General features: G+C 40.8%; 1 protein-coding gene across 1 annotated transcript; it reads right to left on the reverse strand.

The window, feature by feature from the left end:
* Window positions 1–176: 176 nt before the first annotated feature.
* On the reverse strand, window positions 177–24,876 carry LOC104924649 (filamin-A-interacting protein 1). The gene is made up of 6 exons (XM_019259878.2): window positions 24,660–24,876; window positions 12,564–12,858; window positions 11,432–11,596; window positions 10,898–11,076; window positions 2,129–4,937; window positions 177–1,016 (listed from the first exon to the last, which is right to left on the reverse strand). Exons 2-6 carry the CDS (start codon window positions 12,849–12,851, stop codon window positions 810–812), a joined length of 3,648 nt encoding a protein of 1,215 aa, XP_019115423.1. The 5' UTR covers window positions 12,852–12,858; window positions 24,660–24,876; the 3' UTR covers window positions 177–809.
* Window positions 24,877–25,585: the final 709 nt, after the last annotated feature.

The raw sequence follows: 25,585 nt of genomic DNA on the forward strand, positions 1-25,585 counted from the left end.
TTGTTTAATTTTGTACAACTTAAAAATACCTTCTGGAAACTTCTTATATTATATTATATAAATACAAATAGATTTTAATATAAACTGAGATAAATGGTTTTCAAAGAATAAACATAAATATTTAAAAAATACTATGTTCTAGTCTCCTTAAATGTTTAATTGTATCACTTATTTATCTATTTGTTTTTGTTTTATAATTTATAGTTCTTTGTAAGGCTCAAGATTATTGTGGCATTTAGTTGCTTCCATAAATAAACATAGAAGCTTTATTTTATGGAACAAAATGAAAATAACTGGGGCTCACATTTAACAGTTCCCTTGTGTTTCTTATTTTCCTACATAAATAAGCATATCACTCTACCCTTTAAAGTCACATTTATTTAAAATACTTTTCAGTACAAATACTTTACAGAAAAAAATAAACATAATTTACATGAAAACAGGTATTTTGACTTTTAACTTGTCCCTATAAAATATTATCAACAAACTCCTTATATGTGAGACAAACACTCAAAGCAAGAAGCAGTTAGTAGCAGCAAAGTCTGATATAATATTTAACCCAAATGCCCATCACAATACACACTGTAAATACAGTGAATATGGTTATATCTATCTGGCAGGAACTAATATAAGAAGTACAAAAGGTTTTACAAAAATGACAAATTAATATTTCATTTTAAAAAATGCCTCTGTGCCTTGTATTATCTAGCTGAGTTGTACACGGACAGAGCTTTTTTTCTGACTGTTCTCTTAATCACCTCTAAATTAAATATCTACAAACAAGTACTTTCTTGATACTATCATGTCAATCAGGCTTTTCCTCCATTTTGTAAAGTACTGCTATTCACAGTGGTTTTTTTAACTTCTATCCTCATAGACTGACTCTCAGCTCGTGACTCCATCTTCACTCCACCCGAGATCCCCAGGGATCCCAGCACAGCCTTTCCTGTCTTCAGGCTCTTGGACATTGGGATGCGGGTCAGCCCTGTGCGAGGTGGCTGGGCATCATGCCCAGGCTGTTGACAATAGGGAGAGAGAGTACAGTTTAAGGAAGGAAAATAAAGACAGGGCAGAACTTGAGGGAAACATGAGGAGTAAATGTGGAAAAGGGGTAAAACCCACTATAGGGGAAAAGGAATTCTGAATTTCTAAACAATGTAACTGAGCGTGTGTGCTATAGGAAAGAAAAATGTAAACATTTATGCATTCTTTAACTTCAATCCCAGTAGGTGACCACTTGTCCAAGCTAAGTTTCAGTGTGCTGTGCTAGGCTGTTTTGTGTCAGCCATAGAGCACTGAGCCCTGCATAGCTGTTTGTGAATGTAAACACTGAGTAACAACTATAAATTACAGCATGACTGTAGCAAAGTGGCAAAATGCCACATCATTAGCTCTGCCGTTCTGAGGCCTGCCCAAAGGGCCATATCTGTCACGCCATCCATCTCATCCACAAAGAGCATATTATACGGCCCACTGAAACACCAACACAGTGTTTGATTCTCATAGTGTGAGATGAAGCTGTTTGTGAACATATGTACTTATGAAACAATATATGTGTAATAAAGAATATATAACCATTGCAGGACATTAAAGAAGCTTATTCACCCCTTTGTCTGAGAATTACACAAGAAGATTAATACCTCTCTCATGTTTGTACACTAAATATACAACGGTTACAAAATCCTCCTACCATCACTTCTAAATCTGCAACACATAATATCTTGTTTGGGTATCTGGTATTGTCACTGTAGACTGGCAAATTACAGAGCCAGGTAAGATAGTTCAGCTCTTGATCTTTGTTCCAAGCTGAGCTAACAGGCTACTGACTGAAGCCTTGTAATATAATTCCCCACAAAAAGTAAATAACCGTATATCCCAAAATGCAGATAGTTTGGTTTTATTTTCCCAGGTTTTAAGATATTCACCTAGAATAAGAAAGGTCAGTATGAATCAATTCAATTCAATACAATGGAGGTGAATATACTGTTCACAGCAATATCTGTGGATTATGGACAGTAAATTGCTGTTGGGCAGTTATCTCAAAAATGGACAAAATGAACCGAAGCTATCTCTAGGAAAATATGTTAGTTTGTAATTTGGGTGAATGCAACCTTTAGGCAAAACTTACCGTGCTTTGAGTGGGTCTGGAAGTCGTAGACGTAACAGGGGAAATTGTGATACTGCTCATCACTTTGCTCTGTGTGCTCCTGGTAGTAGTGGTGGTTATTTGGCGGGGGGAGCGTAAAACTGTCCCAGTTGATAAGGTCATATCCTTGCCCTCTGTTACAGCAGACACTGGCCTGACTACCATCTTTGGGGTTATGGTGTTGCCTAGATGAATATGGATCTTGTTGTCGTCAGTGGTGGTGATGATGCTAGTGTTGTTGTGGCCCTTCCGTATAGGCATTGGGACCATCTGCTTCTCAGGGGTAACCTTGAACACAGCTCGACCCATGGTCATTTCCTGAGGTTCTGGGGAGGCAGAGGCTTCGGGCACTATAGCAGTGCTCACTGTCATAATAGAGACAGGGGACAAGGGCCTTCCTGAAGCAGTGGAGGGAGCTCGGGTGCTTTCTGGAGATTTGGCTCTGGATATCGTTGTGATGGTGACTGGAGACTTGGCTCTTTCAGGGCCCTGAGGTCCAGTAGTGGACTTTCTCTTGTGGGTTGGTGCAGAGTAGGTGGGAATGATGGTGATTCTGGATTTAGGTTGAGATGGGTTAGGACTGAGGGGAGCTGAGCTAGAAAAAAAGTCCTCAGCAGTGGGGCTGCTGATCTCAAGAGTAGCCATGTTGTTTTGGTGGTCGGGTGTTACTCGTATGTGTAAAGGCTGCCCTTGCTTTTGGGACATGGTCAGTTCAGAAGGTAAATGATTTCCATTAATGTGCAGAGGCTTTTCCAAGTTGGTCTCTTGAGGGGTGTTGTCCTTTTTCCTCATCCAGGGAATCCAGGATTTCTTCATGCCTAGGTCGCTGCCAGATGAAGGGCAACGCTCAATAGCAGTACTCTTTTCAGTTGGCTTCTTCAGGCACTTCTGTCTGAGGTTGCTCATGATGTGATTCTCTTCTTGAACAGACTTCCTGATAAACACAGCCGGGGTGTCTTCCTCTGTTGGACCAGTGGACGCTGCCTCGGTCTGCACCCCTGTGGATGTCACAGCAACGTCCACCATTCTCCTCCCATTTAAACTGGGCCTTAGTGCTCGACTATGACGCTTTGCTATTTCCAGTTCTTTGGTGAGATGGAAAACTTCAGTGCTCATGTTCTTGGCTTTCTCCTCCTCTTCCAAGAACCTTTGCTGCAGAATAGAGTAATCCACTTGGAGCTGAGAAAGCTGGTCTTCTTTGTGCATTAGTTCATGGATCTTCTCCTTGAGGGCTACAACATCAGCCTGAAGTTCCCTGGTTTTAACCTCTTCTCTCTTGCATTGTTGTCGGAGGTCGTCTTCCTGGCTTTCCTCCTCTCCTTTCTCAATTGCTTTGTTTCGTGCTATCTGACTTCTCATTTCCTCCACCTGTTGGGAAAGGATGTTGGCTTTGTCTTGTTCAGTCATGAACCTTTTCTCCAACATGTCATACTGATCCTCTGTCTTGATCAAATCTCCCTCAACTACTTCAAGTTGTTTGAGACGATTTTTCAGGCGCTCAATTTCGAATGTCAGCTCTTTAACTTTGTTATCTTCTCTTTTAACAGGTTCAGGCGTTCTTCCCAGTTCACATTTCACTGAATTCTTCGCTGATAGCTTTTCTGCTTGCTCAAAACCATCTAACCTCTTTTTCATTTGACTGACTTTTGAATTAAGGTCCTTGGTTTTATCAATTTCGTAGGCTAGCTTAGTGCTTAGTTCCCCCTTCTCTATGGTTAGAGTCTCTACTTTGGTTTCCATCTCTGATTTCAACTTCAAGAGTTTTTTGCTTTCCTCTATCAATTTTTCAGTCACCTCCATAACTTTACCCTGCTCGACTTTGACCACTTTACTCAAGTCCTCATTTTTCTTATCATCTGATTTCATTTTTTCCATCAGGGTCTTTCGTTCTTCCATCAAAGCAACAGTCAGTGACTTCAGCTTGCTCAAGTCATCCTTAAGGTTCAGCTCAGACTTTTCTAACTTGAGTTCAGAAGACTCAAGCTCTTTCATACGGATCCTGAGAGCTACAACTTCATCTGAGAGCTCTTTGGTCAGACCCTTCTCTCGCTCTAGAGCAGTGTGTAACTGCGCACACTCGGTCTTGCTTATGTTGAAGGCACCCTCGAGTTTCTCTAACTCCACCATTCTTTTCTGGAGCTTCTCAACTTCCAGCCTGAGGTCTTTACTCTTACTATCTTCTTCTTGTAGCCTCTTTCTGAGCTCCTTACACTGATTTTCAGTCTTGGTAATCTCCTCATCCTTTCCCTCCATCTCCAGCACCCGTTTCCGCAAGTTCTCCAACTCAGCAATCAAGTTGGAGTTTCCACACTCCCCTTTGCCGATCTTCTCCCTCAGCTCCTGGAGTTCCTCCTCAGATTTCCTCAAGGACTTGTTGCTCTCCTCTAGCTCCTCTACTTTATGCGTAAGCCCTAAAAGTTTGGCATTAAGTTGACGGTTGTGGATTTCCTGACTGGCTAGCTTGGCACTCATTTCCTCATGTTGTTGTGTGAGTTTGGCAGATTTCTCCTTAAGATCAGCCTCCAGGCTCAGTACCCTGTGTCCATCCTCCTGAGCACGCTCCTTGGCTTCACTCAGTGCTTGTTCCCGTTGTTGGAGCTGCTGGCTGAGTTCCTGGACCCGCTGGCTCTGTTGGTCCATTTGCTCCAGGTGCTGCTGGCGTTCATTGACTAACATCAGGGCAAAAGACTTCAGCTTGACCAGCTCCTCTCGCACCTTGTCCAGACGTTTTGTGTGCTCCTTCTCCTTTCTTACTTGGTAGGCCTTCTCGTTCTCAAGCAACCTCTTCAGTCTAAAAGAGAAAAAACAGTATTAATTGGATTAGTTTGGAGTTTTATTGGTTTAAAGTCAGTAACTACAGTATGTATTATTGTTTGCTTTAGTGTTATGGAATATAAACAATGTATATTCCAAGGTTTGAATGTTTATTCCCAGTTAATGTTTCAATGATTGTGAAAATAAGTGAGTCAAAGTGTGTATCTTTACGAATATGATCATCTCAAAACCCACGCCAAGATACAAACCCAGGATACAAGTTTTCATTGAATATATTTAAACTACTATTCACAGAAATCCAGTAATTGACTATTTTGCCACACAAAATATTATATTTGGCTGCCGAATCAAAACTTTTCCAAGCAATTTCTATCTCTCTGAGACAGAAACAGAATTTGCTAACCTATCCACTATACAAAAAAAAGATCATACATACTATGTTACTATGCACAGCAAGCAGTAAGAGGGATATAGACTAAGAATACAAACTACTAGTGACAGTTCAACTAACACCCCCTCACCAAGTGGTCTTCTTTTCTCTTAGCCTCTTTCTATGCTGCTCATGCCCAAACTCATCTCCGGCTCCAACAAAATACATGCAAAGCAGATTGAATGCAAAGTTGCATCCTCTCCTTGTACACTCCCAGGGATATGCTAATACACTATTCAACATTTTTGCATTGCAAAAAAAATAAAATAATGAATACAAGCATCAGCACAACAAGGAAGATTGCTGATCTACAGCTTAAACAACCCTTACATGTTTTAACTGAGCCTAGTTCAAAACATATCTATTACTGTGGACAGAACATCTCAGAAACTTCCCAAAACCCCATTTAAAACTTACCCACTATGGATGCACTACAATCGCCACGTATGTATTTTTTGGCATTATACAAAATCCACTGAGAATGCATAAGAAGTAACAGGAGCCTCCTCTTCCACAGATCCTCCACCGTCACATTCCAGGCATGGTATCAGTACAATGAAAGGTGAATAAATACAGTGAAGCACCACCGGACCTCTAGTAAATGATGTCACCTCATCCATATAAGGCAATACTGTGTGTATGAGAGTGTGTGTGCTGCTTTGCTGTGGACGCTGTGAAGGGGGAGGACCTTGGCAACAGGAGGAGTGTTTTGCATGCAAAGCTCCCCCCAACTTTCATGTTTTCATAAAACATGGCATGTTTGAGAGTAAAAACATATACTATAACATAACTAAAGACTTCTCTTTTTTTGGAAAGCTTACAAAGGTACTACAAAGAATGAAAAAATGTTTGCATTTTTCTCAGACAAAATTAAGTTCAGTTAAACTCCATTTTCCAATGTGCACAGGATATTGCCTTTGCAGACCGGAAGCCTTAATCTCCCTGGTACAGGAGACAGGAGCAAATGTGATTCCTTGAAAAGTCTACATATGATGAGGAAACCAGATGGATGAGCTGGATGTCTCCCTTGAGATGAGAAAGATCTTGGAGGATACATTACCATGACAATGGGTTTATGAAGTGCTATGCTCTGAACTTTGCATTAAACTGTATTTATTTTATGTTTATTTGATATAGACAGATACAGCATGGAGAATTGTATAACAAACAAAAGTTTTCACAACCCAACATTACTGTGAATCTAAATGTTGATCCTCATTTTGTAAATGACAGCAAACATCTACATTGATTCACATTATCAACAGTATTCATTGCCAAGTGGCATAAGTAGGTCTGGCTACTGTACAAAGGAGCCATCCAAATCTCAGAGTGCAGCTCTTAAAATTTATACTTACACAGACAGATGTCATTGATAGCCTAGAAATTGGCACTCTCAAATTACTTTCACGCAAAGGTCAAAGTCATGATGTCAGTGGTATTTGGCTCGAGTGCTCATGTCATGTAAAGCATAGCTTACGATGCACGGCTCTGTTACTAGGGTAGAAATAACTGGACATAGTGGCTGTTTACAGTGTAGTCTTAAGTGGCAAATACTAATGCTTTGCTGAAAGCTATGAATTCCAATGCTAATGCCAATGCTCTAAGATACATTTTCTTGTTTTTTAAATGCATGGTAGGTTTAAGAAAGTTGTTTAAATAAGGGTTCAAGCTTGTTAGTGTGTGTTGGCGAAATGAAAACACATTTCTTAAGCAAATACACAGGTGCAATCCATAAGCCAACCTCAACATTTTTTTTTCATCTCATACTATGCGTCCTGGGGAATTTTGCTCAGAGGCACTGCGGCCCCTTTGTGTCAGGAGGCCGAGGACTGAAGCAGACATGAACTGCCAAAAAGCTGTCAAAACATTATGTTGTACAGTAATGACTTCTCTTGACAGAGAAAAAGCATTAAGTGTTAAGAAAGAGAGTCAGTGATAGTGTGAAGTACATAAGACTGACATGGTGTTAAAAGAGGGAAATCAGAAGTGGATTTTTTTAAAGACAACCACAACAGGTCAATGCATACTGTATGTACAGGATCTGCTGACAGATGATGGAGCGCTGGTGTTTTTGTCGCAAGCCTGTAAAATTCTAACAGCACAATCATTCTGGTTTTCCATTTAAGGTGTGTATTTTCATTTTGTGTGCGTGACTTTCTTTCTTTCTTTCTGAAACGCGTCAGGAATGGGCACCTTGTCTTCCGTTAATCATTACACATACCATCGTGCCACTTGAATATTCTAACTTCTTGACATATAAATTGCTCTGTTGTCTGAGAGGGTGTTAAGGGCTCACAGTCAGAAACTGCTTTCTCTTTACCCATCCTCTGCATTCCTGCAGATGTTTGGCACAAGACCCTTGACTTTTCTCTCTTCACTCTCACCCAGATGGCTGCAGGAGACAACATTGACAGAGATGAGATGATGACATGCTTCCATCTCACCCAAGAGAATGTCAAAACAGAGCAGCACCAGACATAACAGATATATGCGTGTTTCTGCGTAGGTGTTGGCGCTAATGTGTTTGTGCAAAGAAAGTTGTGTTGTCATCGACTCTGTTTTTACACACTATGTGCTAGTCTGTACTTCATGTGTTGGTGTCCGTTTTTCCATCATTCTATATTTAGTTACATTTTTCTGTGTGTTTTCATGACTTAGTCACTTCTATGGAAACAGATACAAGAATCTGGGCTCTGTAGGTGCTGACAGCAGAGCTCATCCCTTTCACTCTTCTTGTGAGGTGACAGAGGCCGACCTGTGCGCGAGCCAAGGAACCTGCTGGAAACCACCTGGCATAAGAAGGAGGTCGTCTCTTTTTTGCATGCAAACCAAGGATCAAGTGAAAGATCACTTGTGATTTGTGCCATATGCCTCAAACTGAAGTCTCGTGTTACTGTTCCCAATGTTTAAAGGTTTTGATTATGATACATTCAGTGATTATTTTATTGGATGTGCCAACAGCATGGGAGGCAGGTCAGTGAGTTGATCCACCACTTTGATCCAGACTGAAGGCGCCAGAAGAAGCATTTGGTGATCATCAACATTTCTTTTAGTGCCATCATGAGGTTGACTTTTAAGCACTGACTTAAACGTCTAGTCTGTAGGATTTACCTGGGATCACCTAGAGGTGAAGTTGCAGATTGCAACCAAATGAATACTCTCCCACGCTTCCTTGTTTTCTGGTGATTATACACTAATGGAAACATAATAATGAATATTATATTCCATCCCTGCCAACAAATCTCACAAACTGGACATTTAACTTTTGAATGGATTACAATTTGGTAACATTTTTGGTCCAGGCTGTTGTGATGTGTATGGTTCTTCCACACGCTACGGAGGCTCCTGTTTGTTAAATGAATGATTAATTTAAATCAATGTTTGTTAAATGAATAAACTGTTAAATTCCTAATATGTCTTGTTTCTTCAGACTTCAATCATCCAATCATCAAACAAGAGTCAACAGCAGAAAAAAGACGTTTGGCATTGTCTGAGAAGATTTGGCAAATTTTTCACGGGCGCAACCCACATACTCAGCTCTGCTGCTCATCCCTCAAATGGATGTTTCTTACAAACGTGGCACCAATTTAAAAGGAAAATATTCACACTTTCCAATGGTATAAGATTTATTGCTAAGAAACATTGTTACAACAAAGAAATAATCTACCCACAACAAGACACACATTTCCTTTCCCTTTTTGTGTTTAGTTTAGTAAACATTATGCCTGCTAGATTTCACCATGTTGTAAGCATGTTAGCATGTTGACATCAAAGCATCACCAGCTTCACAGACCTGCTAGCATGGCTATAGACTATTCTATTGACTACCTCTTCAAGGCCCACCTGTACTGTCACATCTACTTTTGTTAATATGGTAAATGTGCATCAAAGTGAGAACAAAAAAAAAATGACTTTCATCTCGTGGTTTTATCTCTTCTACTTCTGTACTCATTCATGCATACATTTGGCTTCAGGTTAAATATGTTTTTAAGGTCAGTAGGATGTCAGTCAAACAAAGTCCTCAACAGCCTTACAAAACTGCACTGTATTTTACCTTAGAAAATCCAAGTTGTGTAAGTTGCACACACAATATAACTTCTATATTAAACACCTAAATTTACTCTCGATAACTTAATTTATGTGTGTTTCGAGAACATATTCTTCATTGAAAGGTTTTGAATCATGCCTATCATATTTCCCTGTCTTAGAAACCTGCCGATGGAATTGCTATAACACTAAGTCTGCTGCTCATTTCCCAGCCCTCTCCTCAGTTTGTGATGGCAACTCAGCTGTCATTACTGTGATTTAGCTTCCATGGTCTGTTTCCTGAGTCCCGCAGTAAAAGCTCCTGGAAAAAAAAAGTACCTCCGCTGGGTCAGTACTGCAAATGAACTGTTTGAAGTTTTGACAGTTCATGAAATGCAGCATATACGTGGTGTAGTCTGCTCTACAGATGACTATACTGTATATATACTATACAGAACATTACAGATGTTGTCTTTCTTACTCTGTCTCTCACACACATGTCCTCATCTCTCTAGGTTATTGTGTGAGAATGGACAGTGATGTGTGATGGGAATTGCCGTGAATTACATCCCCCAACAAGCAACGGCCAATTAAACTCTTTCATCTGGATGTATGTTAATTAGTAGGGCCTCTTCTCTTATACAGATTCAGTGCTACACACTCACAGCTAAGCTTGTTTGATCTCTGTGAGGCCCCCCACACACACGTGATGTAGCTCTGATGCTAGAGACCCCTCTTTCCCTCGCCACCCAACTTGCCATGCCTCGTCTCCTCTTGACCAACAAATCGGGTCGCAACCTTGGCGATGACTTCATTTCACAGATGATGTCATGGGAGATTTGCTCCTCTCAAAGGCCTTTATTGCTTCGTTTGTCTAACGTCCGGCTCCCCCCACCCAGTGGCCTCGTCTCCTCCACTCTCTCTGCCCCTGACTTGTCTCTTTCCCACAGCAAAGAGCCTGACCCTTTCCTCACCAACTAGTTCCACTCCACCTACTCCTCCTCCTCTCCTCTACAAGCTCACTGTGAAATGAAGGTATGTAAGGTTATCACATCACCACCACCCTCTCCTCGCCTTTCCTCTTCCCTCTTTTGTGATTCACTCGGCTGATTAGACCCGCCGTTCACACATTTCTCTTCGGATTCTCTCGCCTCGCCACATTTTATATGTTCCACGCTGATTTTAAATCCATGTTGGCTCCTCAAATTCATGTTTTTTTAGTTTCTCACTCCTCTCTTTCTCACCCCGCCTTCTCCTCCTCCCCCACTGCTTTCACCTGTTTCCCCTTCACATTTACTCCATCTACTTCTTTCTTCGATTGCCAGCAAATTTCCCATATGCAAAACATATACTGTTTGTTTTAGTATAGCAAAAAAAATTTCATCAGGAGTTCACGGGGATCAAAACATGGACTAATGTTACAATATGCATCTCATAAAACATTACTTTGGTGACCTTTTTAAATCATTTTTTATAGTTACCAAAGTAATCAGACATGCTCCCTGTGCTCTCCTCCTCACCTTTCTCTCTCCTGCTCCAGTAGGTTGGTGAAGTCGTCGCTCTTGTTCATGTAGTCTGCGTGTTTGCGTTTCTCTGTGTCCAGTTCATGAACGGTGCGGCGGTGGCACTTCTCAGCGAGCAGCAACTGACCTAACATCCTCCTGTACGTCTCCTTGTGCTTCTCCTGCAGACGGTCCAGCTGAAAAAAGGCGAAGACAGGCCATCACATTCACCCAGGGAAACACATGACAGGAGAAACATAGCCATGCCAAAGACTTTCATAGCATTAACATCCTGCAAGGTGTTCAGGGATGTCATATTTGACTCTTAAACTGCTCTGGGATATTTATGCAGCTGATTTTCAGCATGTAAGTGAGCTGTAAAAGAAAAACATTTACATTTCCAACGACTATTAAATTTAAACGCTTCACTTTTCGAATCGAAAAAGTAGCTCATATAACACAACACAAACATGGGTTCAACACTTAAAATATTGAAAGATTTCAATGTCCTGATCTCAAACACTGCTGTGACTGAGAGATCTGCTGACTGACCTCAGCCATAGGCTTTTGGTAGACACTGTGGTTGTTCGTCTCAGTGCCAGTGATGAAGCCGTCCCTCTGCAGAGCCTGCAGGGCCGAACCTGAGCTGTAACTTGATTCAAGGGCCTCTGGGACAGTCGGTTTGGATTTTAGCATGCAGATAACATCTTCTCTGGCCTGAATATAGAAAAAAAATAAAAGATATACAAATACACCTGACGAAGAGGAGAAAGAGTTTGAAGAGATGTAGACTTCTTTGTCAGACATATAGAAGAGAAATAGTGCATTAAAAATGGCTTTGAACACATTGCACATCCAATGTTATGATGGTGTTTAAAGCCCTGCAGCCCTGTTTAAAGTCTGTGTAATTCTGAGATTTCTTTCAAAATACATTAAATATGTTGTAAAATTGTTGCTGAAAACACGTGAAAAGACTTTGAAAGATATATTGGTGAAATGTGGAGTTGGAGGTTTAAACAGTTTTTCACCAGTTTTCAGTCCAGGATTTTGTGGGCGGTCCTAAAGGGTGGCTCGATGACACACTGAGGCCACCCTGAGCATACCCCTGCACCCCTAGCAGAGAAACGGAGATTAATTCATCTCACTCAGAGTGTTTCAATGTTAGTCATGTCATTTCCTGAACTCATCTGACACGTTTTAGTCGCTTCAAAATTGCTGCTTCGCTGCTCTCACAAGTGGGCGTGGCTTCAGCACATTCAGCGGACACGCCCCCACAGTCCTGGAGCTGAGAACACTGCTCATTTTTACCTGATTTTGACACCTAATTTTATAAACTTATTAATATTTTTAATCATTCAAATTTATCTGAGTGGTTAGTAACACTTTCTTCTTTGGTCTGACAAACTCAGGACACATATTTATTCTTACTTTACACAGACCTTAATGAATTCCAGATTTCTCCAGAATAGTCACTTCACAAACACATGGCACGTCTGCCTGTTTTCTCTGGCATCTTAAACTGCCATTTCCAACCACAAGATAGAGCTATTGTGCAACAAGATTACATTCTATTCAAACTGATACACAATGCCTTTCACAAGTATGTTTGTTTTCCTTCATAAGTTCACCCACCCTACTTTGACCACAGGTCAAAGATCAAATACAATGGTGAGAAACAACCCACCTGAACCTCTCCTTCCATGATCCCCAGCAGTTTCAGCAGATCCTTTTTGGACAGATCCATGATGTCCTCTCTTTTTTCTCCAACCTCAGGTGAAACAATCAGTAGCTTCTCCTTGTCAGAGATCACGTCTACGTCCACATTGTCCTCACCCTCTTTCTGCTGAACTTTAGCCATCAGGCTCTTCACAGGTAGACCCACTTCCTGTTCTTGGCTGATGTCGTGGTCGCCCTGTGGAACCCCGAGTACCCCACTGGCCGGGCTCTCCACCCCGCTGCTTTTGGATCTCATCCTCTTCCTGCACCAAGGAGAGAGACGCTGTGTTAAATCAAATTACCAATAATGTTTAGTTATCCAATTTCAGTCTTTTAATTACAAAAGTTGTCCTCTGAATTAATGTATGTTGTTGTAATTTACAGTGAGCACTATGACAGAGGCCTTGACCATTTCTTCACTTCCCATTCATTACCATGCTAACCAACTTTTATTTACTGTACACACACAGGACTACAATTGGACGACATGTAACATTCCTAATCTGGAATAAAGATTCATAATTACCCAGAACTGTGTGTATGTTTGTGTTGTATGGCGGCATGTGCATTCCTGACACATCCCGTTCTCTCACAAGGGTTGCGTATCTCATGCTGAGAGTTGACATTCTGGAAGCACATTTGTGACACTCCTGGGTGCTTTAACCTTTTCTGGCCACATTAAAAGTCTGAGACAAACATTTTATCCAGATCTTGAAAATAAATCCGTTGATGACAGACTCTAAATTTAATTTCACTGCATTAATCATTTGTAACGACACAAGTCATGCTGTGGTGGCCTGTGGCATGCTTGTTTTGTAACCTTAATTACTTAAACATGCAGTGAGCTGGGAGAATAACTTTGAGTTTATTTATTGTTCACGCAAAGATATTTCAATATTTACATATATGAAAGTGGATATTGCTATGATTTTTTTTATACAATTGATAAAGTCGCTTTGATGACCTTATTTATACATTGCTAAATTTTTCCACTGTTTATTCTTTCATGAAGCTAACCGTTTCAACTGTAATCCAAAGCCTTAGCTAGATTATTGTTTCAGTTAATTCATTGTTTTTAGTAACCAGTTCCTACTGTTTATTCTTCACTTTTATCTAAAAATTTCAGCTTTTAATCCATCTAATCTATTTTAGCCGTTTATCCAAAGTCTACACTAGCTATTTTAGCTAAGTTAATCTGCAATTTTAAAGTCTACACTAGCTATTTTAGCTAAGTTAATCTGCAATTTTAACTAGCTGTTTGGACTATCCATTGTTTTTATCTAATTGTTTCAGCTGTTTATTCATGACTTTTATAACTTTTTAACTTTTCTGCTTGCTAACTAGTTTTCATGCATTCTCAATGGCGACACATGGTGTTCCGGTGTTAACACCTGCCTAGTTTGTAATGCTATTTAGTTTATTTAATCTCGTCAACACAAATGGGTGGAAACATATTATTAAAGTTATTATTCTTTTGTAATAAAATGGTCAAAGGTGCACTGTTAGAAATTAGGCGTTTTGCCTCTATTTATTAACGTGTTTGTGTGCATAAGCTCTCTAACAACAGCCTTGATACACTGAGCAAGTGCACTCTTTGTGATTGATTGCAGATATGACATCATTTTTAATTACAAACAGAAACCGCCAATCCCCAGCCCACAAAATCCCCACCCTAGCACCCTGGTGATGTCATATCGCCCTGACCTCTGAATCATGCATTGAGACATCCTGAGTAAGCTTGCCAACTTGTCACTTCCCTCTTAAGCACAGGATTGGATGCATGCGATAGCATACGCAAAACACATAAACTGTGCATGCACACTGTGCATGTGGACTATATGTACACACAACTATGCCGGGAGGCTCAGTGTAAAACATCAACACTTGTTTAATCAGTGTAACTAGATTAAAACAAGGCAGGGAAAATGAATGGGTAGGTTTAGAAGAGGCTTTCCATATGCAATGTCTTGAGGTTTTGAGAGTGAGTCTATCAAAGGTTTCGCTTCACATCAAGCAAAATGTTTATCTTCGTCTGTAATAGTGGTCATAGAAGTTAAGGCTGCAGTGAAATCTAATGATGCATGAAACCAGTCTCTTTGAATCCCACCTGTTTCCAAGAAAAAGACTCAAGCTCATGAGAAGGAAGAGTGCAAGATAACAGCAAATGCATGTTGGGTTCAAACAGAAAAGAAAAAAAAAAACAGACGAACCAACACATTAAGTACATTCCTTATCTTAGTTCTGGGAGTTCATTGAGTCCACATTGGCTCAGAGGAGAGCTAGTTCTTAACTGGAGATTAATAGCAGTGCCTTCTTTCCTGTCCATAACTATTAGTTTCAGCTGTGGGCTCGCTGTCATTCAGTCAAATGTCGCAGCACAGCAGCATCTACTAGTGCCTACAGTCTTCAGCCCACCAGTCAAGCAGTGCCAGGGAGTTTAAATGACCAGATAAATGCCCAGCAGTGGAGGGCATAAAAACTATTGAGGGCATGAGTGATGAAACATAGAAACATGTGCAGTACTGTAAATTACTCGAGGCAGAGTTTCTAAATAAGACAAAATGGTTGACGCTGACGAGTTAGGCACTCGCTGGTTTATTTTTAATCTCTGGGCTCGTGCCATGAAAGTCCTGAGAAGCCAATGTAACGCCTCGTTTTGTGGGGTCACTCCAGGTCAAGAGAGTAAGCAGGAGAGTGTGTGCAGTTATAGCAGAGAGCCAAACAACTACAAAAAGTTATAAAAACAGGAATTAAATAAGCATAGAGGAACTCACCATGTAAATGCATTAAAAACACAAATAGCAGAGTAGTAAAGGTCAGTAAAGTAAAGAGGAACAAACATTGGCAAAAGAACCATATCTCTGAAAATCTAATCACAAATTTTGTTTTTGATATTTTTGTTATGTTAAGTTGTTATACTTTATATTAGTTGTTTACATTAACACCTCTGGTTTGGTCTCAACCAACTCCTGAGGGAAATATCTTTCTCTTCAGTTGCCAAATGTTCCACTAAATGCATCAGCCACTAACTTTGTTTTCTTGACATTGATGGTGCTGCTGTATAGTCCGATTTTAGAGCTTTTTGGCTGACTACAGCTGCCTGTTGCATTAAAAAAAAATGCTTATGAGAGCGAGAGTGAATCAAGCTAGTAAAGTAGCAAACTTTAAAACCGAAACAGTGAGCTGAAAGATGCTGGGGAAGATCTAAGATGTTGGTGATAATTCTCTTCTTAGAGTCATTGTTTCCAGCATTAATCACTGACAGTATAAAACACGGACGTCATATCCGTGAGGTTTTTTTGAAGAGCCGTTGTGAAGCTCAGAGTGTGTTGGCTCTGGCCGCTGGCATTCTTGGCAGTTCCGCTACTGCCGCCTCCCTGCTAATCCAAAAATGGGCAAAAACGTGGATTGTACTGGGAAATGAAGCCAATGTGGAAGTCTTAAAAACTGTAATTCCTCGAGCGGTCACTTGAGACAGGCTGCATAAGTGAGTCACTCTTTCAACTCTCCCATTTAGATCATATTAAAACCTAAAGTTACGCATAAATAACAGCGTGACCGCTTTAATTGACAGGTAAGTGCCGTTACAGATGGCTTCTTAGAGCACCCAGGCGTCATTCAGCCCACCTTGGGTCCACTGATGATCCACGTCTTTGCCAATATTTAGATTAACCGGGAGGCGAAAGAAGCAGTAGATCCAACATGGTGGCAGCCAGCACTGCATATTTTCGGCATCACAGCAGCGCTTCGGAAACCTATGGATGACGTCACTCAGGGTCTGTCTATTCTTTATACTGTCATTGGTGTGGTGCTGACTTTAAGCCCTGATATAATTTGAACGGGTCCAGCAACATGTTTATTTCTGCTGTGAAGTTGGGCTTTATGGATTGGCTCCACTTCAGGCTGTCGCTTAAAAATATTGATTTTAGCAGTTTATCATGCAGTAGCAGCAGCAGCATCAAAAGGGCTCAGTTAAACATGTTTGACTTTTCATAAGTTGCACAGATTCATACAAAACACTCGCTTGACAGCTTAAGGAGATAGTAATAAACATTACAATTTCACAGGCTCTTTGATGACAAGTCTTAATCATCAAATTCTGCTTGTCATCAACGCCTATTGGTGACAAGTCTTTGATCTACCCCGACTGGTTACTACGGGCTTGACTGTGGTGAATTCTCCAGAGCAGCAAATGGAGATTCCAAAGCCACGTGGCCTGCATTCCAGTCAGACATGCAACATTCCCAGTTGTCTTTATGGAAAATTCAGGAGAGCTGGCAGACAATAAGCTTTTACTCTGAGCTCTACCCTAACCCGCCACAATGCCCACACACATTTATGGCATCTAAACCATCGGCACAATGCTACTGATTGCCCGGCATCCAATTCCATAGTGTTTGCTAATATCAAAGAGCGGCCTTATACCCAGCAAGGCCTCAGTCAAGGCCTAAGCCTAAATTTAAAGCCAGGCCCCAAATCTATCCCATGGTTTGGGAAAGTCCAGCTGTCACATATACAAAGTATTTATAGCTTCCAACAAAACACATGCCTCCATTCCAGAGTGAAAAAAGGGGCTATAAAAGTGAGTGGTCAGCAAGTTAGTGAACACCTCTGATGTTCACTATGAGTTTTATCTGTGGGCTAAAATTGAGTATTTTTTTTACACAAGAACAGTGTCCATCAATGGGAGTGCAGTGAATTGTGATGTAGACTGTGACACTTAAAACATATTATGAGTGATGAATGCTCTGCTCAAGAACTAAAACAATTAGTTGATTAGTCAATCAATTTGAGTTACCAGTAGTTTAATTTAGTGAAAATAGCATAATGCTATTTTCAGCTTCTCAGATGTAATGATGCATGTAAAACATCCTCTGCTTTACGTAACATCTGAGAGGCATTAAGGCTGTATTCAAGTAGCTTTTGTGAAATGTGGGTGAATGAGTGAATCTTAATTTCTACCAGTTCCACTTACAGAGCTGTAAACAGTATAAAACATGGATGTTTCATATGTGATGTCACCCATAGGTTTCTGAACATGGCTCTGGCTGCCGCCATCTTGGCAGTCCTGTCTCTACCGCCTCACGGCTAATCTAAAAATAGGCAAAGATATGGGTGATAATGGCTGGGCCTGTAGCAGGCTGAATGAAGTCTGCTCAAAGTGGCCACCAGTAACGGCATCATCCTCTGTTAATCAAAGCAGCCACGCAGTTAATTATGCATAACTTTAAGTTTTAATATAATTTTAAAGGGTGAGTTACAAAGAAATTCAGCCTCACTACAGTTGTCAAGAATATGGAAACATAGCGACTTATGGAGATTGACTTGTCCTGTATGCAGCCTGAAGTGACCGTTTGAGGAACTGCAATATTTTTTTTAAATCATTTTTTGGGGGCATCTGATTACAAGAAGGGATCGAACGCAGCTTGCTCCAACAAGGCTTCTGCCTGAGGCACACGGTCTGCACAATGTTGCCATCTGCTCAGTAAGGAAAGTAGCTATTGGCTGTTCTAAAAGTCACTAGAAGACGCTCAATGACATCATCACCTAATTTGCATAATTGGCAATGCATATGTTGTAATGGACACTGTAGTAGAGATGAATAATGTAAGAGAGAGTTAAAAAAACAAACACCCTAAATATGTTTAGAACTACAAACAAACTTACTTTTGTCTAAAATGTGTCTTTGCGCGATTCATTTGCAGTCTGGACGTGCAGGCCAAAAGTCTCCAGTACACTAGAAAAAGTTGCTAGATTTGTCGCTAGTGGCTTTTTTTAAAAGAGTGGCTAGAGGGGGCTGAAAACTCTCTTTTAAAAAAACGCTAAATAAAGTGACGTACTACCAGGACGCCTAATTTTTGACACTTCTTAAGTGGCTTCAGTTAACAGCCACAGAGGTTAACATTTTAGCATTAGAAATATTAGCAAAAATTTGAACTTTTACCATGATGGTGTCTGCTGGCCCAAGTCCAAGCCATACAGTAACACTTACGTTAAGTGATTTCTCTTTTTACACGCTTACACAATACTGCTGATCTCTGATATTCTCATCGGGAGACAAAAGTGAGGAAGGGAAGAGGTCTGTCAATAAAAGTCTGACTTGTAGCCAAATTAATTTGCCAGAGATAAGGAATGCAGCAACGCTACTGGAAATTGATTTGTTTGATTCAGTGAGATATATTCACATCACAAATATAATGTGACTAAATAAGCTGCTCTTTGCATGCGAGCGTTTCGCAACTCGTTCCGCCAGAGGACACTGATAAATTGCAGCGTGCTTGAGAAGCTCTTCCGTCGTGACAAGACAAACACATCGGCTTGCCAAGATATAGGAATTTCAATCAAAACTGTAGCCGTGGATAAGATTTGAAGCTACAAGTCAATCCATTTGATATTGAATGTGAGCACCTATTTTCCCAGCCTCCTGGAACAAAGCTGCCGTCTGTTCCAAGAGGCTGATGGACAGCGTGTTCCAGCCTAGACGGCCAGTGACCTCTGGGGTCAGATTTTACATAACAGCAGAGTCAGACAGCACTGACTCAGACACATTCCTTTAAGATTTTACTTTTAGGAAGTATTCTTCCAGTAATGCTTAATTGAATTTAAAAAAAAGCCAAAGATCCTTCATGGACAAAACTTAAACATGTACAGCTTACCTTCCTGTAATCATGGTGTCTATTAATACCTCATAACCGACAATAACTCTAATAACTTTGACGTGCCATACTGCAGCCAAATGTCAGCATAGGTGGTGGGTTTCATCTTGTAGTATTCTCCTGATGTCACATTAACCTGATCCTCTCACTGGAGCTGACTGGAGATTCAGCAGTTAAGGTTTCACTAATGAGCAAACTGAGAAGAATGTAGATACTCCACTGTACATAATTTCGCACATTAATGGCTTACTTGTCGACTTTGCTTCGCAACAACTCGGCACAGGTAGTTCCTGAATCAGTCACTTATAAAATATCACAGGGATAGTTATGATAATTATGCTGGTGGCAGTTTGTTAAATATTCACTTTTGAGTCTTTGATGAACTTTATCATCTCTTCGTAAATCCACAAGCGCAAAGGCAAATCCTTTCAAGTTGAAAAATAATGAATATTGATATGCGTGGGAGACTTTGATATGCATATTATATTCAGTCAGAACATATCAGGCCCACTCTTCTTAAGCAACATACTGAGCCAAGCATAAGAAAGATTGATGTCATAATTAGTTTAGTTTACTTTATGTGAAAGAGTTAGACATGTTGTAGCTAACAGTATTTCTTCAGTCTGTTGAGAGTGTATGTAAACCTAAACCAGCTTATCAAGCACCAGATTCTTCTGGACCAATGGCACTTGTGGGTATCATCTTTATGGCCTTGAGATCAAGAAAGAGATCAAGTTCTGGCTGTTCTATGAATAGAAACAGCGAGACAACATATGGATGAAGCAGTCTCAGATATGCTACAATGTCACAGGGGTCAGGCCATTTGTCCAAAGTCTCATCTAAATGCCTACTAGATCATAATTTCACATGTTTAATTGTCTGTCTTGGCTACTGCTCCCACATTTTCATTTTTCGGGGTCCTTGTGCAGTGTAGCATGGTAATGTGGGGCCTTTTGGTGTGCCAATGATGATTCATAGAGGCATGGTTTTAATTGGAGAGCCCCTTTTTTTTTCATTTTTTGCTCAGTGCCATGGTAATGCCATTTATATTAGAGACTTTTAATTGCATTTGCAGTTCATAAATTAGTAGAAGTTTTGTCTCTGTAGCTACTTTTGTACATTGGTGCCGTTATATTGTTACAACCCCAGGAGTTAACTGGATTTTTTAAAGCTTAATTATCACATACATTAAATTAATGTCACTAACAGGTCAAGCCCAAAGATTGTATATTAAAGGTCTAGTGTGTAAGATTAAGTGAGCTGTATTTACAGAATATTTGTTTTCATTAGTGTGTAATCATGTTTTTGTTACCTCAGAGTGAGCCTGATATCTACAGAGGCCATGGTCCCTCTTCCACGGAGTCCCCCCATATGGCCTTTTACATTTTTGGTGTGATTCACGCCCAGCGTACTTTCTCCTTCATACTGGGAAGGAGAGGGTGGAAGAGCCCTACCCCAGATGCCACTAAATTTTTCACACTGGTTCACATTGGTTTCCATGATCTATATATAAAGATCTCGATCTTTATATATAGATCATGGAAACTCCTCAACCCTGTCATAGAGATCATAATAAAAATCTTTTGGCAGTAAGTATGACATTTAAACCATCCACCTATTACACCAATTAACCAATTAACCTGCATGTCTATGGACTAGAATCCAATTAAACCAGCTTTCTTCTATTACTTTTTATTTACAGGTTGTAGGGTTAGGGAGTTAGGGTTGCACTTCTTATGTGCTAAGGACATTTTTCTGCTGGAGACCTAGACATTTTTTTTGGATAAAATAAAATACATTTGTGATATCTAAGATAAATATCACAGATACGATTAAGTTAACAGAGAAGGGACACTTAATGTCTGTCTGTTTTCAACATGGTGACCCAATAAGCCAATCAATTGAGACTGCATGAATAATTCACAGACCCTGGGACTGTCCTTAATGCAATGCAGTTGTCTTTAATTAATATATATAAATGTACCCCACCTTACACTTTTCTTGCTTTGTCAAGCAAAAGGAGAAAAAACACAGCTCAGTTACAACCTTACACTTCACAGCTAAATACTTTAGTTCAGTCTCACTGTCTGCATTAACCCATTGCTAGCAGCAGGCATCTGTTTTTAGCCATGCTTGTGGAATGGCTCCATGGATGGCTATGCCAGTCTGTCAGCCGGTGGATCCACCACTTTGGTTAGATCTGAAATATCTCAACAATTATTATATGGATTTCAATGAATTTCTGTGCAAACATTCATGGTCCCAAGAAGATGAAACCCTTAGCATTGTAAGCATGCTGTCATGCTTGTAATTAGCATTTTGCTCAAACCACCCCTTAAAGTACGTACAGCCTCAGAGAGCTGTAGACTCACTGAAATCCAATTCAATGCTAAGTCTGCTGTACGTCCAAGTCAAATGTTTGCTAACACATTAACCTTAACAGCTTTTGTAAGGTTGAAATATGCGTGTGCCTGTCAGTTTGTTTAGCCTCTTATCTGGTCACATTCTGGTGCGGTTGGTATGAAAATGAAATATTTGCCTAACCGCACTATTCCAAAACTTTACAACCACCACCCATTTCAGTTTTTTATAGGTGAGCATTTGTATTGTTTTGTGTTGCTATCATAACTATGCCCCTTTGTCTCCCTTTGTTTCCCCCCTTTTTTTAAAGAAGTAAAGAACTAGTTATAAAAGACAATGCCTGCATTGTTGCAGGTGGAACCAAAACAAAACAGAAAATGAAATGGCAGTGGGATGAAGAACTCTGTCTCACAAACAGATGTGTGAGAAATTACAGTGTGTTATTTGGTCCCCAAGCACACAACGGACAGATGAGATCTTTGTGTGTCCGACTGTCATTATCACACACCAGTTCACTGGAAGAGTCACAATTAAGTCACTTCCTGTATGAGAGAAGAAAAGCATGAGATGTGTGGAGAGGGCAGGGATATGGTTGAGATCAACTAATCTTTCCCTTCTGTGGAATTTCAAATGTCTCATACCATCAAACTAAAGTGAGTCTTGAGTCAGATGCAATGGTGCAGTGCATCATTTATATGCCACACACAGGGAAAATAAGAGTTAGAACAATCTGTATGTGCCCTTAATGAATGACCTTACTAGTTTTAATATTATTAGACATCAAGAAGCAATCAACCACCAGTCTGCTGTGCCATCTTGCTCACTACACTACTACTACATATCACATGATCTTAAAAAGATCCCGGGTTGCTATGGAGTTTAAGGCCTTATTTTTAAACCAAGGGAACATGAGTTATAAGTGCGACTGTTCTGTGAAATATCCTAATGTGTCTAAACTGCATCTTTGGAATTCAAGACCAGGGGCCCGTATACGACTGGAGCTGTGCATGTGTCAGTGACAGCTGTTGTTGAGGCCCCCCAGACGTATGGGGAAGACTGACCACATGCAGCAACGGGCTTCTCCTCACAGTATGTTGTGTTTTTGTTCAGGCGCACATATAGGCGAATTAGCCTCACAGACACACATTCATAGCAAGGAATGGAGTTGATAATGTGCAGGAGGCCGTAAAAGTGTCAAGAAATAATGAAAGTAATGCATTTGAAACAGACGCAACTCCTCTTTAAAGCACGGCGTCTTGTTCTTGCAGCTCATATTAAAAATATTCCATTTACATCTCATTCAAATCATTTTATTGGCTGGTTTATCATATTGTAAAAAAGTAGTTTCGGTGTGTTGAGCCAAACTTTGCACTTGATGCAGAGACACAGCTTTATCTTGTGCAGGGTATAAACACTGTATGACATGGCTGTTGACTGACTGACCATTCCCGGTGTGCTACTCACTCAGTTGGACACTGGATGTGTCTAAATGCTGCAACAAAGAAAAAGGTCATCCTTCTCAGATCCTCAAGCTAAAACCACATCTCACAGTTAAATTACAGTATGTCACCGAACTGAAATGACATAGAGCCATAGTAATGTCATGAGGTAAGCCAGTGACACATTTAGTGCATCTCAAATCAATGCTGCTTTGGCGTACAAGCTTACCCTGCTTGGTTTCAGTTTAAACAGGGACAACATTATTGATTAACAGTAAGACTGATTCATTTACAAGCTGCAACTGATAACTGCTCAGTCAACATTCACAAATCTGTCTTTCTCCTGTGGCCATTTGGCTGATTGAGCTCCGCAGAGACTTTGCAGGGCATGTGCAGAGCTACAGAGGATGAGCTTAGATAAAGCTGGAACTGGCACAAAAATGTTAATGAGTAATATCGCCCCTCTGGTTCTTTTTGTCTCGTGTTAGCGGTGATATCACTGAGCACTCAGAGGCCACATCAGCTGGAGAGGGTAGGAGAGGAAGGGTGAGGTTGCACAGAGCCCCTGAACGCTGACAGAAAGGATCTTTGACAGCAGCGTAAGCCACACCTGCGTTACATTCCCTTGCTGAGAGCGAGATACATTTCATATTTTCTTTTTCGGGTTTATAGGAAAGGTGATGTGCGCCTTGACAAATGGGCAGCAGCTAGCAGGAGCCATGTGTCTCCTCTGAAAGGCCGATGACTTCATGCCGATGAAATGGAATTCATTTTGGCGTCATTACGATCCATAAATAATCAGGATGAAAGATGTCATCCTGCTGCAGCTTGCGAAGGCCTCGGATGCTTCCTAATGTTAAGCACTGGTGTGTGTATATTTGTATTTGTGTTTGTACAGTAGATGCAGCAGTGAGCGTTACACGGTGCTGCAGAGATGAGTTGGCGGCTGTGGGAGAAGTTGACGGCAAAAGTTGCTATATGAGTGGATATTATTCCCAAACATGAACTAACTACTCTACTCTTTCTCTAACATTCTCAGTGCACCATCATCTCCTGTTGTCTGGTGAAGTTGTGGGCTTCTCTGCCCACATGCAAAGCACAAAAGCCCCTCACATTAAACAGTCTTATTCATACAGGAATATAAGATGTAATTCATGGGGAAAAATGTTTGATTCATGACTCTCTCTCTCTCTCTCTCTCTCTTTTCTGTATGAGTTGTCACAATGCCAAATCTGTGTCACCATTAACAGCACCAAGAGTAGCCCCTTGTCTTCTAATGGGCGACTAATTAATGCAACATGTCAAACGTCCACGTCATTTGAATAAGAAGTGAGCTGAATTAATTACACGCCTAAGGGAAGAGTTGTGTTATTCGTATGGCTCTAACAACTGTTCAAATGAAGCCAAGAGGGTGAGTTTCTATCACAACAATGCGCTTTATTGGCTTCATAAATTGATGACAGCTCAGCAGCAGTCGTTTGCTGTATATCAGCGTGAAAGCAGAACAACTGATAAGCTCTACTTTGCCAGGCACGTGATTGTCTTTGGTTGTTTCCCTGACAAGGGCATGGAGAACACACATGCTTTCATTAGCAGAGAGTGACTTACCTGCTGTTGTGTTGTCCCCAGGTTTAAGCAATTAGTAGTCAGTCCAAGGGTAATCCCAGAGAAAAGGCAATCAAGTATCCACTAATATCCTCTGGCTTGTGTGGTCCACTTGTGGTGTCGGCTTGTGCTGGCTACTGAGTTGTGCCAAGAGCCATCTCAAGCTCTGCTCTCTCTCTCCTCTTTCAGTTCTTCAGGTCAGAGCAGGGAATGGTAGAGAGTAATAAAAGAGCACTGTAACTCTCTCTCTCTCTCTCTCTCTCTCTCTCTCTCTCTCTCTCTCTCTCTCTCTCTCTCACCCTCCCTCTTTCACTCCCACAGCCTATCCAGTTCAGCTCTGCATAGCACTCTAAAGCACACCTCTCATTTTCTTCCCCTCCTATCCTTTCTAGAAGTCAGTTGATGAGTGTGTGAGAATTAAAAAGGGAGGGTTGAGGGGTTGTTGAGGTAGGGAGGCATTATTCTAGTCCCTCTCAACAACGGTTGAAAGGGGCCGTTGCCCGGTGAGGAGAAAGGCAGAGGTGCGTTGTGATGTCCCTTGTCACAAGGCCAGATCTTTTCACTCAGCGACATCTTCCATTGTCCCTCTCTTTCTACTTGAGTCACCAAGGCTAAAAGTATACTTCTATATATAACTTGCCCACTCTTGCCAACATGGGGACTGTTAGCAGCTGAGACTAGCTGAATGCTAGATGTTTTGGCTGTCTAGCTGGAGAATCTAACTCTACACCACTGACCCTTAGTGACAGCTGAACTATGCCATTCTCTAATGCTGGGAAAGTCCGGTGACAGGAGCCACCAAAGCCCTAACAGTGGTCCAAGGAACCACCAATTGCTGACTTAGGAGGGCTGAGTGTGGCCAGACTCTCCAGGACTTTGGCAGCTAGACTGCCTTTTTGGCCAAGCTTACTGAAAACAAGGCCAGCAAG

Source organism: Larimichthys crocea, chromosome XXIV, assembly GCF_000972845.2.
Source record: "Larimichthys crocea isolate SSNF chromosome XXIV, L_crocea_2.0, whole genome shotgun sequence".
Classification (NCBI taxonomy): Eukaryota; Metazoa; Chordata; class Actinopteri; family Sciaenidae; genus Larimichthys; species Larimichthys crocea.